General features: G+C 40.0%; 1 protein-coding gene across 1 annotated transcript; it reads right to left on the reverse strand.

The window, feature by feature from the left end:
* Window positions 1–14,609: 14,609 nt before the first annotated feature.
* On the reverse strand, window positions 14,610–15,806 carry LOC135473560 (uncharacterized protein K02A2.6-like). The gene has a single exon (XM_064753414.1). The coding sequence runs from the start codon at window positions 15,804–15,806 to the stop codon at window positions 14,610–14,612; it is 1,197 nt and encodes a 398-aa protein (XP_064609484.1).

The following is a 15,806-nucleotide window of genomic DNA, read 5'->3' on the forward strand; positions in this document are numbered from 1 at the left end:
GATCACTGATTATCCACATATTGTAACTCGCATCTTCTCATTTTGAAATCCAGTAAATGTTAATGCCCATTCGTGTAAAACTGGTGTTGGGAACACTCACTGACTCAGGCTGGTCAGTGAAGGCCTATAGGCCTATGCCATTATAGGATATACATGCATGTTGTATATTAATATAGAGAGAATGCCAACATATGTGTGCTGTTTTGTGCAGCTTTAACATCGTGGGAATTATAGCTTTATGGGGATATGGTTACATCTACAGCTAGTTCAGTGAAATGAAATATTGAGGTCTGTTTTCAACAACGTCTGATATTCACTTGCCTCAACGTTTAATTTAATTGAACTAATATATACAGCATGTAGTCAAGGAAGTGGAAAGCACAATTACAAATGTTTACATGGTGAAGGGATTGGTAGTTGAAAACATGTAACTCTGATTCAAGTGGTGCCGGCACCACAAGCATGACAAGAGTCAAGGCAAGATCAAACGGAGCTGGAGTACTGGCCAAAAGATATATTTAGCGTTTGATATGTTCAAATAAAGAACCGCAAATTCATGTCCACAACAATCACTGGTAGTTGTGTATTGTATTTCTCTACCTGTAGGACTACTGCTAAGAAATATTGCATTGAAATGTTTGCATTTTGCCACATCTCCTGTTTTTTCTGCCAATTCAGTACTCTTTATTTATGAGTATGGTTCTACACAGATATGGCGAGATATTGTTTTGGTATTCCACCCTGCCTAATATGCAGATATGGCTGCCAAGAATAAGAACGCAATTCAGATATTGGCTATACTGAAATAAAATTCCTGTGTGTAGAGGAAATGAAAAATGTCCTACAACAAATCTCATCAGGTCAGTTTTAATGCTTCCATGATAAATATGTAGAGGCAGTTATTGTATGATACATGTGTATGGTGTACAAAGTGAGTAGTGTGTATAATGATGTTGTTGTCGTCATCTGTCACAGACATGTTTATATTGTCGTGTGTAATAATGATGGTTATGTTATCCAACATAACTTGATGTAGGTGTGAAAATTTGATCTGTTGACAGAAACACAAGTTCGAGATGGAGATGACCTGTGATGGCTGCTCTGGGGCTGCCAGGAGAGTCCTGTCCAAATTAGAAGGTGATGATAATGCTTGTGCATTCAAGTTGATTTTAATATTAAACTAGAATTTGGGGCCTCTGTGGCTGAGAGTGGTAGCATGGCAGCAAGGAACAATGACTCAGCATTCTCTCACCAATGCGGTCGCTATGAGTTCAAGTCCAGCTCTTGCTGGTTTCCTCTCTGGCCATTTGTAGGAAGCTCTTCCAGCAACCTGTTGATGGTTGTGGGTTTGCCCTGCACTCTGCCTGGTTTCCTCCCTCTGTAATATATGTTGTCATGGTAGTTACAGCCTGCTCAGTTTGTAATCGATTAACTTTGTTGTTAAATTGATAATGCAGTTTCAAAACCAAATTCTTGTATTGTGAAAGTTAAAAATAGTCTTTCTGTGTTGTATCACCTGTGGAAAATGTTAGGCAATGTTAGTAAACATTAATTTATCTATCACTTGTCTGTGTTCCAGATGCACAAATGACACCTCTTTCCTATAGAAACTTCTCAGGTTGAAAACATGTTCAGCTCCTCAATTTTCCCCATTGTTTATCTACTCTAAATAACATTTTTGTGAAACTGTTTTCATACAGACACCCATGTTATAGTAAATGTGAGCATGCAATTATTGACTGGTCACATTAAGCAGTTGGACTTTTTTTTTTTTTTGCTTTTTTTTGGGTGATAAAAGAATTCAGAAATAAAACATACATTTTTCTTCAAGTATTTAAATTTCTAACACATGCTCACAAAACAGGTAGATGTAATAATATAGTCTAGAATAATTGGAATATGGATTAATCGTTTGTTTCTTGAAGAAAAACAAACAGTTAAACCATGCTCCAACTACATGTGCATGTAAACCTGCTGCATATCTCATACCATGTGCAGTGAACATGTATTAGAAATTCAAATACATGTATCATTTTTATAACTTGATTATTCCATGTTTAAAGTCTTGTTTAAGTCTATTAAATGAATATCAGTGCTCAATAAATGTTTTTGGTGTGCATTTTGTCTGTGCAGGTGTTACAAATATTGAGATAGACATGGAGAAGCAGAGAGTGTACGTTACTTCAGACTTAACATCTGAACAACTCCTGGAGACGCTGAAGAAAACTGGCAAAACCGTGTCTTATGTGGGAAAAGCGTGAACTCAGGTACAGGTGTCTGAATTGGGCACTGGTGTGATGGTGTGTGTGTGTGTGAACTCAGGTACAGGCGAGTTAGCCTTTGTGTGAACTCAGGTACAGGTGTGATGGCCTGTGTGAACTCAGGTACAGGTGCCTGTGAATTGGGCACTTGTGTGATGGTGTGTGTGTGTGAACTCAGGTATAGGTGAGTTAGCCTGTGTGTGAACTCAGGTACAGGTGTGATGGCCTGTGTGAACTCAGGTACAGGTGCCTGTGAATTGGGCACTTGTGTGATGGTGTGTGTGTGTGAACTCAGGTATAGGTGAGTTAGCCTGTGTGTGAACTCAGGTACAGGTGTGATGGCCTGTGTGAACTCAGGTACAGGTACCTGTGCCTGTGAATTGGGCACTGGTGTGATAGTGTGCGTGTGAACTCAGGTACAGGTGTGATGGGCTGTGCGTGAACTCAGTTACATGTGTGATGGCCTGTGTTTGAACTCAGGTACAGGTGTGATGGCCTATGTGTGATGGCCTGTGTGCAATCTCAGGTACAGGTGTGATGACCTGTGTGTGAACTCAGGTACAGGTGTGATGGCCTGCGTGTGAACTCAGGTACATATGTGATGGCCTGTGTGCGATCTCAGGTACAGGTGTGATGACCTGTGTGAGAGCTCAGGTACATATGTGATTGCCTGTGTGTGAACTCAGGTACATGTGTGATGGCCTGTGTGTGAACTCAGGTTCAGGTGTGATCGCGTGTGTGTGAACTCAGGTACATATGTGATGCCTTTTGTGTGATCTCGGGTACAGGTGTGGTGATGGTCTGTGTGTGAAATCAGGTACATGTGTGTTGGCCTGTTTGTAAACTCAGGTACAGGTGTGATGGCCTATGTGTGACCTCAGGCACAGGTGTGATCGCGTGTGCAAGCTTGGGTACAGGTGGGATGGTCTAGCTGTGTGTGAACTCGGGTACAGATGTGATTGTCTGTGTTTGAACTCAGGTATAGGTGTGATGGTCTGTGTGTGAACTCAGGTACAGATGTGATAGCCTGTGTGTGAATTCAGGTAGAGGTGTGTGAATTCAGGTACAGGTGTGATGACCTGTGTGTAAACTCAGGTACAGGTCTGATGGCCTGTGTGTGAACTCAGGCACAGTTGTGGTGGCCTGTGTGTGACCTCAGGCACAAATGTGATTACCTGTGTGGGAACTCAGGTACATGTGTGATGGCCTGTTTGCAAACTCAGGTACAGGTGTGATTCTCTGTGTGTGAACACACATACAGATGTGATAGCCCCTGTGTGAACTCAGGTACAGGTCTGATGGCCTGTGTGTGAACTCAGGTACAGGTGTAATGGCCTGTGTGTGACGTCAGGTACAGGTCTGATGGCCTGTGTGTGACCTCAGGCACAGATGTGATTACCTGTGTGGGAACTCAGGCACAGTTGTCATGGCCTGTGTGTGAACTACGGTAATGGTGTTATGGTTTATGTGTGAGCTCATGTACAGGTGTGATGGTCTGTGTGTAAATTCAGGTACAGGTGTGATGGTCTGTTTGAGCTCAGGTGCATGTGTAATGGCCTGTGTGTGATCTCAGGTACAGGTGTAATGGCCTGTGTGTGACCTCAGGTACAGGGGTGATGGCCTGTGTGTGACCTCAGGCACAGGTGTGATGGCCTGTGTGTGACCTCAGGTGCATGTGTAATGGCCTGTGTGTGATCTCAGGTACTGGTGTGATGGCTTGTGTGTGATCTCAGGTACAGGTGTGATGGCCTGTGTGTAAACTCAGGTACAGGCGTGATGGCTTGTGTGTGATCTCAGGTACAGGTGTGATGGCCTGTGTGTAAACCCTGGTACAGGTGTGATGGCTTGTGTGTGATCTCAGGTACAGGTGTGATGGCCTGTATGTGAACTCAGGTAGTGGTATTATGGTTTGTGTGTGAGCTCATGAAACAGGTTTGATGGTCTGTTTGTGAACTCGGGTAAGGTGTGATGGTCTGTGTGTGATCTCAGGTACAGGTGTGATGGTCTGTGTGTGAACACACACACAGTTACAGGTGTGATGGCCTGTGTGTGAACTCAGGCACAGGTGTGATGGTCTGTGTGTGAACCATGGTACTGGTATGATGACATATGCATCAACAAAATTAATTGATGGCTGAATTTTTTAATAAGTCATAACATGTGATTAACCTAAATACACTACTGCCTATTTGTTTAAGCCGCCTACGTGTACATGTGTTAACTCATCAGTTGAACAGGTTTGAATGAAAACCTATTTTGGGCATGGTTACATTTATGTCAATTTATGCCTGTCAGTAAAAATATATAAATTTTTACAAGGTATTTACTAGGTGAAAACTGACATTGCATGTAGATTATAGGTAATAATCATTTGCCATCTGATGATGCATTCATTGTACATGTGAATAACTGCATGTCAGATGTAAGGAATAGAAATAAATCAGGTGAAAACTCTGTTCCAGGGTGCTGCACAACTGCAGAATGGTCTGACTGATCTACACACCTATACTTGTCATTGTGCCTAAGGGTAGAGGACTGAGAAGAAGCTTACACATAGAACAATGTGTGGGGGTTAGGAATATCATATATACAGTTTATACATAGATATTACTTTATATTGTCTTGGACATAATTACTACTGTACCTTCTACATGTGTATTAGTGTCAATGCTTATTGCTTTTAAACAAGTATTTTGTCCTTTTTATAAACCCCGCCATTAGGCAGAGCGTATTATGTTATAGCGATTTTGTCCCGCTGTCCATGTTCATGTCCGGGCTATAACTTCAACAGTTTTCCACACAGAGTTTTAATTTTTGGTGGATATATAGATACACAGATGGTGATGTGGTGTGGCTCACATTTTCTTCATTTTTGTAGTTGTCATGGTAACTGGATAGCCATTTAATATATATACTATATAAATAGATTTGATTTTCGCATCTGGGCTACAACCCCAACTTTTTTCCACATAAAGTTTGGATTTGAGGTGGACACCTTTGTCCACTTGTAATGAAGATTCCCCTCAGGGATTATATTCCCCACAATGCTGCTGGTATTCTTTTATAGATTTCAAACAAATGCATTTGTTGGGGCGTATGTTGTGTTCACCTGTTGGTTTTGGAAGAGTATTTTTTCATACAGTATGTCCTTAAACTAACAGATTGAAGTTGTCTTATAATGCCTTGGGATCATCTGCGATATTCTCTATGAAAGCTTGTTTTTACTTTGTGTCCTTCAACATGCATGCAAGTATAGATTCTTAGAGAAGACAAAGCAGTTTAATGTTGTGGACAGAAATTTGCGTAATATTCCATCATATTAATCTTGAATTTCATAAAAACATAGAAAGAAAAATAGACACCCATATGCACGCAAATATTACCTTTAAACACCACTAAATGTGTGTGGTAATTGATTATGGTTTGATAATGAACTGCACTTCTCCAAAGAAAACATCGTTAGTGTATGTAGAATGCTCAATGAACAGCTTACATTTTGACAAGGTACCAGTTACAACTTTACAGTGTACCAGTTTCATGTATATACTGCATGCTATATTTGAGACAGTGTTATTAATCAATAGGAAAGGAGTAGTTTAATACATTTGAAAGGTCTGGTTATGGGTGTTTGCAGGAATTCAAATATAACTGACAAGGATTTATGTAAAGGAAACAAAAAACATGTAAATAACATAATCATGTAAGGGGACTTGCCATTCTCAGATTTGTGTACATGTACTTAAATGTTAATAACAATTGTGTACTATGTGCTTGTATGTGGTGACCAATTTAATGGTATTTTGTTGCTTATAACATTGTCAATGATCAATTCTGAAACATCTCACAGAAAAACTGTATCCGGTACTATAATGCTTGTTGCTTTAAAAACTGAGGGATTCTGCTTTTTTGACATACATGTATGTACGTATGTACTTACGTATATATCGCTTAGAAAATGTTTTCTGTTCGCTTTATTTGAAACTTTTGTGTTAATCTCCGGTAATGAAGTGTATCTTCAGATATTATGGACACAAAACACAGTGTTTTTTTTCTATGTTAAGTATCATATTAAATTATACCTTTAGTTTATCCCGAGCAAGAAATAACCAGGACCCAGTCCTTCAAAAAGCCTTAAAAGTTAATCTTTGATCCTGAGGTGACAGTGATATATGGGATTAAAAGGGCGTATACTTTAATTCATTGGTATTTTAACACGAAGAAACTGTATTCACAAACCCTTAAAAAACCTTGGATGTGCCAAGTCACGGCCTGACTGTTAAACCACTCTGATCAAAATGAACATTTGTTCGCGGAGTACAGCGGTCTTTGAAAAACTGAATGTTATAGTATAATGGATACAATGTTAACAACCAAATTTCAGGTTGGTGACTGCAAGTCTGAGAGTCATTACATGGAATGTCCTAGCTCTACTCAAGACACTTGAGTTTCGCCGGCCGTTGTATCATTGCCATTTCGTTTGGTGTTCCACTTGTACCAGATGTTCTCTAAAACTCAGTGGATTATAAAAGAATAAATCCAGTGTCATCACATTTGAGTTTTATGTTATTTTTACGTGTAGAGAGAAAAATTCTCGACACAGAATTGTCTTAAATACATATGCTGCTCACTAAGCGTTCAAAATTTATCCCTTGATTACGACCATACAGTTTGATTTTGATTTCGTCAATGGGGTTGTTGTAAATCAAAAAACATGAAGCTTGGCGCTCGAGGCGACCCAACTCGGTCAACTTGACTGTTGAGTCGGGTCCTAGGATGCCTTAGTGCTCGTGTATGCTAAACAACGACGCCACTCTATGTGGAGTTGTAAGCATACTCTGGTCGTTACATGTATGCCGGCTCAACCTAAAGTCGTATGGCCGTAGCGACTGGGAACAACTCCGTACGACCACTTGAGAGTGGCGTCTTAAACTCATGTATGCCGGTTCAATATAGAGTCGCAAGGCCATAGCCACTGGAACCCCGTATGACCAGTTGAGTTGAGTCGTGTCTTAAATTCACGTATGGAGGTTCAATCTGAAGTCGTAAGGCCATAGCAACAGGAACTGCGTACGACCAGTTGAGTTGAGTCGTGTCTTAAACTCTTGTATGCCGGCTAAATATAAAGTCACAAGGCCATATCCAGTGGAAATCCGTACGACCAGGAGAGTTGAGTCGTGTCTTAAACTCCTGTGCATGCCGATGTGAAACTAATCCCTACACATAATTAACCTCCACCTCCTGCATGACTGATTTCATTACTAGCACACCGGCTAAAGGACATAGTAGTTGATTTTGGAATTTTAACGCAGTACTTTGAATATGAAGTATATGATATGGCCTAACGTATGAAGGTACAAAGAAGTTTCTCACCTTTCGTCGCGAGACGTAAATATGGATTTAAGGTACAATTTCCCTAAAGATCCAGTGGTCAGTACGAACTTAGATTAACGTGGTTTGGTGGCGTCAAAGGTGCTAACCGTCACAGCAACTTTGTTCGTTGGGAGAACCTATGTTGGGGTCGTGGCTGAGGAGTTACCTTTTCACCCCTGGGGACAGAAGTTTCCGGTTTTATTCCAGCCTTGGACAGGAAATTCATAGATGTCTCCCGATCCCCATGTGCTTGGTGGCCTTAGTGACAATTGTTTTCTAATGTAATGAAAACAGTAAAGGTATTACAGGATATATTTTCACGCCAGTGTGCGAGATGTTTAATTTGATTAAATCAGTTTGCACTTATAACAGCAGCATATCCACCCCATATATGCAATAGTTCAACTTGCCTACGACTCGCTGATGCGAGTCTTGGCAAGATGCCAACATGCTTATGACGTCACGTTATATGACACCTCCTTGTCCTAAGTTCCTACCCTGAAGGACGAAGAGCGACAAAATGAATAAATGATTGAATGATTATGGCTTAACGCCACATCGACAATAAGTCAGCTATATCGTGGCGACAACAAGGTGAAAACGTCAGACGGTTAGCGACAAAAGGAGAGCGAAAAGGAATAGAACAAGAAACTTAGCTGTGCAGACACGGATCCTAAGCTAACCTGCCGTTCATTAACAATGCATTTGTACCGTGAAGACATATCTTGCTCTTCGTCCATATGTATACTTATCAACCATCGTTTACATCCTGCTAATATTCATACACCTCGTGAGGCACCCCGACTACAATTTAACTCCACCATGCTACCTCGTTTTGAATTTTCGCTGTTGCTGAACCCACCCCATTTCACTATCGCTTATTCCTGGGCTCTCCTCTCCATTAGCATACCAAGGGAGTGTCACAGCACTGTAAAAATCTAAAGTAAATTGGTTCTTTCTCTACGTCTGTCTTTGCCATTGTGTAACAGTCTGAATTCATTCTTCTATATAAATCCCGATATTTTATTGGCTTGTATCACCATTGCCACTTTTCCGGGAGGGAATATTACATGTACAGAATAAAGATGTGATGAAAAAAAAAACATCCAGAGCCAATAATTATATTATTACAGAATCGTGGGAACAGCGCCTTTCCACCGTCGTCATTCTTTTGAAGACACACGTGTTGACTACAATAACGATTGTTTTCATTGTCTCTAGTTTTCAGTCCCGACTTTCCTCTGAAAGACAAAAGTGTGTATAACGATGGCAAAAAGTCACGTGGATACTGTATGATCACGTGCTAACTAGGAGCGATGGGCTTTGCATAACATGGACGGAATTCAGGGGCTAAAGAACTGTTTTATCTGTCAACTGATAAAACAATTTCAGCGGGCAAATTTGTCCCTATCTAGTCAAATTTTATACTTAATTTACCTTTTATAATTTACGTTACCCGTCCTGTCAAAAGGCAAATTTGAAACCTATAAAAAAATCTGTACATAAATGAATGATCACATATTTGTTTAAATTGTAAAGTGGTCGAAGAAACGTAACTAACATATTATTGTTCTGATGAGAGTGTCTCTGGCCTTCTCGTAACTCTCCGATCATTATCAAGTGCTTTTATACTTTTAACCTTGCGTCAGATACTCACACTAGCCTCACAAAATATGTCATTTTATTCAAAAAAATTTTACAGGCAACTTTTTCTTCTAATTAACGTTGCACAACACGGCAACTAAACAATACATATATTTAAAAGGCGAACAACTTTCAACTGAATACTATTAAATCTTATCTCCTTTAATACATTTAATACATACATTTAACTTTGATTAGCTCATGTTCGACTGGCACACAACAAAATGATGTCGAAAAATATATTCCCAAAATAGGGTGCTGCACAACAATGCAAATATTTTGAAGCGTTCAAATCAATGTCAATAAAACCATATAACATTTGCACTGCTTATAAACACAGCGAAAAATTGACTTCGTAAATTTATCTATTTCAAAGTGTTGCGTGCGTTTATAATATCTTCCCGGGCGAATCAGCACAGCACAACTAATTTCTCGCTATTTCATCGTGACACCCCAAATGTTCTCTCGAACACTTCCTGATCCTGTAACGCTTTATCCCGGACACAGTTCCACAAATTATATATGTTTTGACGTTCCTTTATTCTCGAAAGAAAAAACATCTCTAACCTACATCTTAAAAAGAAAACAATGAAACAAACGTCACGACTTGTTGTGTATATAAACACCCTATATTCCGACGTTCTTTGTCTCTTGCAACAGCTGAAGAATCACCAACTTCTCAACAAACACACAGCATTTGAAGGTATGTTTTCATTTGTATTAATCTTCAGAGGTTTATATTCAGGTAAAACTTCATAAACCCAGCGTGTTCAGTAACAATCCAAACCTGAAATTATAGGTTTCTAGCAGGCCGGGAACAACTCCGGTCCAACAGATTTAATTATTTTTCTGATCAAACGACTGGAGCGTGACCATTGGGAACACGTCTGCCCATTCCTGGTGGGCGTCATGTGTGTTGCAAATCGAGATACCGTGCTTTCTGTGTTCGAATTTCTCCTACCTCCTCCTGTATGCCTGAGCACCACCTGAATCCCTACGAACCATTTTAAAAACGAAATGCACACCGCCTAAATCCCCATTTTTTGTGGACAATTCAACAAAACACGGACTAAGGCATAAAAGAGGCCCATTTTTGTTTTTTGTTCATTGGTTGTTTGTCCTTTTAATCTAAAATATGAAGAAAGCTGCAAGCTGATAACATATTACTGCTTTGCTATTGTGTTTAGATAAGATTCTGCTTGATTTCTATTGAAATCACGAATTGTTTTGTTTGCATGGATGCATGTTTAGTACACCACATGCATGTGGGGAAGTTTGTCAGTTATTTGCCAGAGGCCGGTTGTTCAGTCTCACCTTTTGCTATTTGTCCACCTACAACACTGACTGTTAAGATAAATTAAGAAAGAAACAAATGAATAGACAAACAAATCAGAATATTTAACTAAAATCTATAATAGGAGGGCATTAACTTAGATTTCATTTATGAAATTATAGTAAAATCGTTTCCTAAATGTTTATACAACGTCGTTTCGGCATGCTGTTTGATTTTTCTGACATAGATGGGCAGAGAAAGAGACCCCGAGATATACTGTAGGTTTTGCTGTTAAAAAAAGTTTGTCGACGAGCACCACGAAGAACACTTTACTGTCGATACATGAACAGCTTTTTGTTTCTGTTACAGATGAAGACTAGGGCCCTTCTCCTGATTCTCTTAATTACTTTTTTTGTCATCCAAAGTGGTGAAGCGGCGAGTCGTCTGTGTAGACCATGTATCCGACGATGTCTGCGGAAAAGACCCATCCGTGTCTGCAGAAAAGTTTGCTTTCGCTTCTGCCGACGTACTGGTAGAGAGGTAACTTATGAAGCTCACAGTTACAATGGCTGTGGGGTTTTCTTGGTTTTCTTTTTTGTTTGTTTGTGTGTTTGATTTTGTTGGTTTTTTTGTGGTGTTTTGCAAAAAGATTTCGGATTAAATATTTTAAATATTTAAAAATATACGACATGCCATGTGATAGTTAGGAATACAAAAGGTAAGATCTTACTGCTCTTTTTATTCCCTTCCATTTTGGCAAACCCTACTTTCCTCTAATATCACCTATGTACATTTTCAGGCTGTCGCTGAAGATCAGGCGCTTGACGAAGATCATCTCGACACCACCAGCTTTCTGGAGGAGTAGAGTTAGATCTCTAATTGGGTAAGTAGGGATATATAACATAGACGCTTTGTAAAGATTCAAAGCAACGCTTTTATCTTTTCCATAAGTTGAGCTAAATGACAACTAATTATACACGATTGTGTCTCAAACATGGCAAGATACAGTGAGATTGTCTTTGGTTTCAAGTTTTACAAATGCTGAAAATATTAGCGTGTTTCTAAAAAATGGGCTATATTCTTCTCTGTAATAATGCCTGGGTCATCTGATCAATAGACAATGAGATAGATTTGTAACTAATCCTTGCTTTCTTTTTCTTTTCGGATCAATTTTTAGCCTGGACCAGACCGTTGAACGTCATCAATGAAGAAAACCGCACGGATAGCGTTCGGAAGCACCGTCAAGATCCCAGTTCTTCTCAATAAACCAGTCTTATAAAAGCATATATTATCTTACCCGCCTTAGTAATTTCTCATCAGGTAAACAAACAGCATTTAATAACTGAAGCCTATACACCAGATCAGTTCAACAGTTTTGCCGTCCGCGTCTCAGAGATTGATAACTAAAACTCCGATACTGAGACTGATTATCAAGGCCATGATCCTGTCATTCTGATATTCAAGACTAAAGCTATGATTCTCATATTCACAACTGAAAGTTTTATACGGACATTGATCACTAAAAGTGTGATCCTAAAGATCATTACTAGATCCGTGATTCTGGTATTAATAACTAAGTCTGTAGACATGACATTCATAACTAAGGCTGAGATCATGGCATTCGCAAATAACACTGTGAAACATGGCTATGATCATAGTATTTAGACCGATTGCTAAAACAGTTTATTAATGTTGATTGATACTCAAGAATTTATCATTTGGATGGTTGATAGTTTTGTCGGTGGAGAAGGCGTGACTCATTATAGTCAAAACCACCGAACTTTACTGACGAACTTTACCGTATGTGATGTACAGGTCATATATTGTGTGATACATCATATTTTGTGTGATGTAAAGAGACCTTCTGTGAATGTTATACTGTTTAAACGGCCACGGAAAGTTGACAACCGATTGAAGTCGCCAAGAACAACTAACAGTGCTTGTTTCTTTGGGGTTTAACATTTGAGACTATGGTCGAATAGTGAAGATGTGTGTTCACTTTTGACAGCAGTCTTTACTGTAAAGTGTTATTCAGTGTGACATGTTTAGGACAATTTTGGACTTTACCAGCACGATCAAGCATGCCGGATCAAGCACGATCACCACGAAAAGAACAACTTTCTGGAGTGGATTCCACAGGATAGGCTTCTTTCTCTTGTTTTTGTTGGTTTTGTAGCAGCCTATTGCCCTTTTTGCTGAAAGAAAACTTTTATGTCTGCTAGTAAATTGCTGCCCCAGCCTTGCCAAATAAAGTGTGGAAGACATTAAATCTGGAGTTGACTTGATTTTATCGTCTACACAGTCGTCAGCCTAATCCCGGCGTACAACCAACTAAACCTGTTAACTGTATGAACGCACTCGATGGAAATTAACTGGATACGAATGATACGGACAGGCAGACGTATCCATGGGAGGGTTCCAGTTACCCCGTTTAAGAAGACGGAAGGATAATTATCATTAACTTGAAGTCGCACATTCTACGCGTTATTCAGCCGTACGTTACAAGGATCATGCATTGATAAATAGAGTTATAAATGACCCTACATCTACTACTGTCTGATTGCTTCATTCCAGTTATATGAACCGGTGGTGTCAGATCTGAATTGTCAACATTTGACGATTTATCATCATCGCCTTCCTGACCGATGAACCATTCAATTCCATTTATTAAAGCCTATATATTGGAGTATAGGTTGGCCATAGCAGTATTATAATGTAAAGAAACTATTCAGAAACCGTTGAAAAACCTTGAATGTTCCAGGTCATTTCCTGACTGTTAAACCAATCTGTTCAAAATGAAAATTTGTATGCTGAGTACAGTTGTCTATACAATGAAAAGCTGGATGTTAAAGTATAATTGTTTACAGTTTAGTGTACCAAATTTCAGGGTGATGACTGCGAGTCTGAGAGTCATTACATGGAATGTCTTAGATCTAATCAAGACGACTGAGCTTCGCCGATCGTTGTATCATTTCTATTTCCTGTAGTGTTCAGCTTGTACCAGTGGATCATAACAGAATCAGTCCAGTACCATTACATTTGAGTTTCATATTATTTTTATGTGTCTCGTCACAGAATTGTCTTAAAAAGATATGCTGCTCACCGAGTGTTCTAAATCGATCACGACTTTACACTTTGATTTTGATTTCGTCAATGGGGTTGCTCCAAATCAAAAGACATGAAGCTCGGCGTTCTAGGCGACCCAACTCGGTCAACCTGACTGTTGAGTCGGATCCTAGCATGCCGCAGTGCTCGTGTATGCTAAATAACGACGCCACTCTAAGTGGAGTTGTAAGCATACACCGCTCGTTACATATATGCTGGTTCAATCTAAATTCGTATGGACGTAGTGAGTGGGACCAACTCCGTACGACCACTTGAGTTGAGTCGCGTCTTAAACGCAAGCAAGGCAGTTCAATCTGAAGTCGTAAGTGTTGTGTCTTTGTACTGATTTAACTATTAAAGACATCTGAATGAAGACAGAACACTGTTGTGTAACTGCACACTCGCACAGTCTATTCCATACCATAATACTCATTCGCTCAGTGATGCAAAAACCTAACTTGTGCAAGTGCGGAACACTACATCCCTCCCTGTTTAAGATAAAACCTTCCGTTAAACCAGTTAACTCAATCGCAAAAATTACAGTTACTCAAAGTACAACAATTATTCAAACCGGCTTAACCAGAAAACGTCATTACGTTAGACTAACACGATGGTTGATCAAGAACAACTTTGTAAGCACATGTAACTAGAAAGAATGTTTGTGTTGAAGTTTTTTTCCAGTCCAAGTTCTAACAGTCCCTTGAGCATTGCAGGTAAACATGTACTATTTGGCATATGTTAGTCATGGAACAATATAGAGTTCCACTTGCAACTGCACCATTAATTGAAATAGATGTTCAATGTGAACTCACTGAATCACCATTCAAATAAAGTCTTTAAATGAAACGATAGTTCACAGTCTGACTGTTCAGTTAATCATCTGAAATAAACGCATTTATCACATAATCACCAATTTTACGGTTTACCACATTCTCCATGAATCCAAGTTAGAGCTCTCAGCGTGAGACATAGTCATTCAGGTAAGATGGAACTCTGACATTTGGACCAGAGAGCGTTCGCCGAGGTTCTGGCGCGTTGACAGGCGGATTCATAGGTTGTGGTAAGTCATCATCTGGATGATCAAAAAAGTCGGGTTCACTATCGGAATCCTGTTGATCGGTTAACCACTCGGAATTTGGGTTGTTTCCGTTGGACAGTTTCAAGAGGGACGCATTGCGTTTCTTGAATTTCCCGCCATTGTCGCGAATCGTAATCATGTTTCCCGTTTTACTTACAACAGTGTACGGCGTCGGTTCGAAGGTTGTGGACAGTTTGTTGAACTTCTTCTGGCGAAGCAGAACTCGGTCACCAGTTTTGAATGTTTGAACTTTCGCGCGACGGCGTTTGACAGCATACTGTTTCCCTTTCTCCTTTTCAGTAAAGTCTCGGTGTCGAACGATTGGTGCGGCTGTGGGGGTAACTGGCTGAGACGGAAGTTTTGTTCGGATTTTGCTGTTGAATAACATCTCAGCTGGACTCAAACCGGTTACCACATGAGGTGTACTGCGATAAGCCATTATGAATGTCGATAGTTTCTGACGCCAATCTTTGCGTTCCGTGTGGCTTGTTCGAATCGCTTTCAACAGAGTCCGGTTAAGTGTCTTAATCTCACCGTTTGCTTGTGGCCAATACGAGGTAACATGTCGCAGAGTTACGCCGCGATTTTCCATGTTCTCCCTGAATTCAGGAGATGTGAACTGAGGTCTGTTGTCTACGGTAACCTTCAGTGGTAGACCATGTCTAGCGAATACTTGATCTAACCAGTCTGTGATTGTGCTGATCGTTACATTTCGCATAACCAACAGCTCCGGATACCTCAAATGGTTGTCAACAAGTGCAACCACGTAGTCACCATCGGGGAATGGACCCAAAATGTCCAATAATAATTCTTCCCATGGGTTGTCTGGCGGGGTGGTAGGATTTACGGGTTCTGGAACGGCGGATTTACCGACTAGTTGGCAGGCGTGGCACTTTTCAGTGCAAGTTGTAATATCCTTATCGATGCCAGGCCACAAGACTTTCTCTCGAAGTCGCAGCTTTATCTTTACAATGCCTTGATGGCCTTCATGTGCCAGTTGAAGAACACGATGTCGTAGCTGTGCGGGTATGACAAGTCTTGTACCACGTAACACAACCGATTCTACAACAGTCAT

Source organism: Liolophura sinensis, chromosome 8 (assembly GCF_032854445.1).
Source record: "Liolophura sinensis isolate JHLJ2023 chromosome 8, CUHK_Ljap_v2, whole genome shotgun sequence".
NCBI lineage: Eukaryota > Metazoa > Mollusca > Polyplacophora > Chitonida > Chitonidae > Liolophura > Liolophura sinensis.

Bases quoted from the DNA above. Each gene is read 5' to 3' on its own strand.
- LOC135473560 (XM_064753414.1), bottom strand. From the start codon at position 15,806: ATGACTGTTGTAGAATCGGTTGTGTTACGTGGTACAAGACTTGTCATA.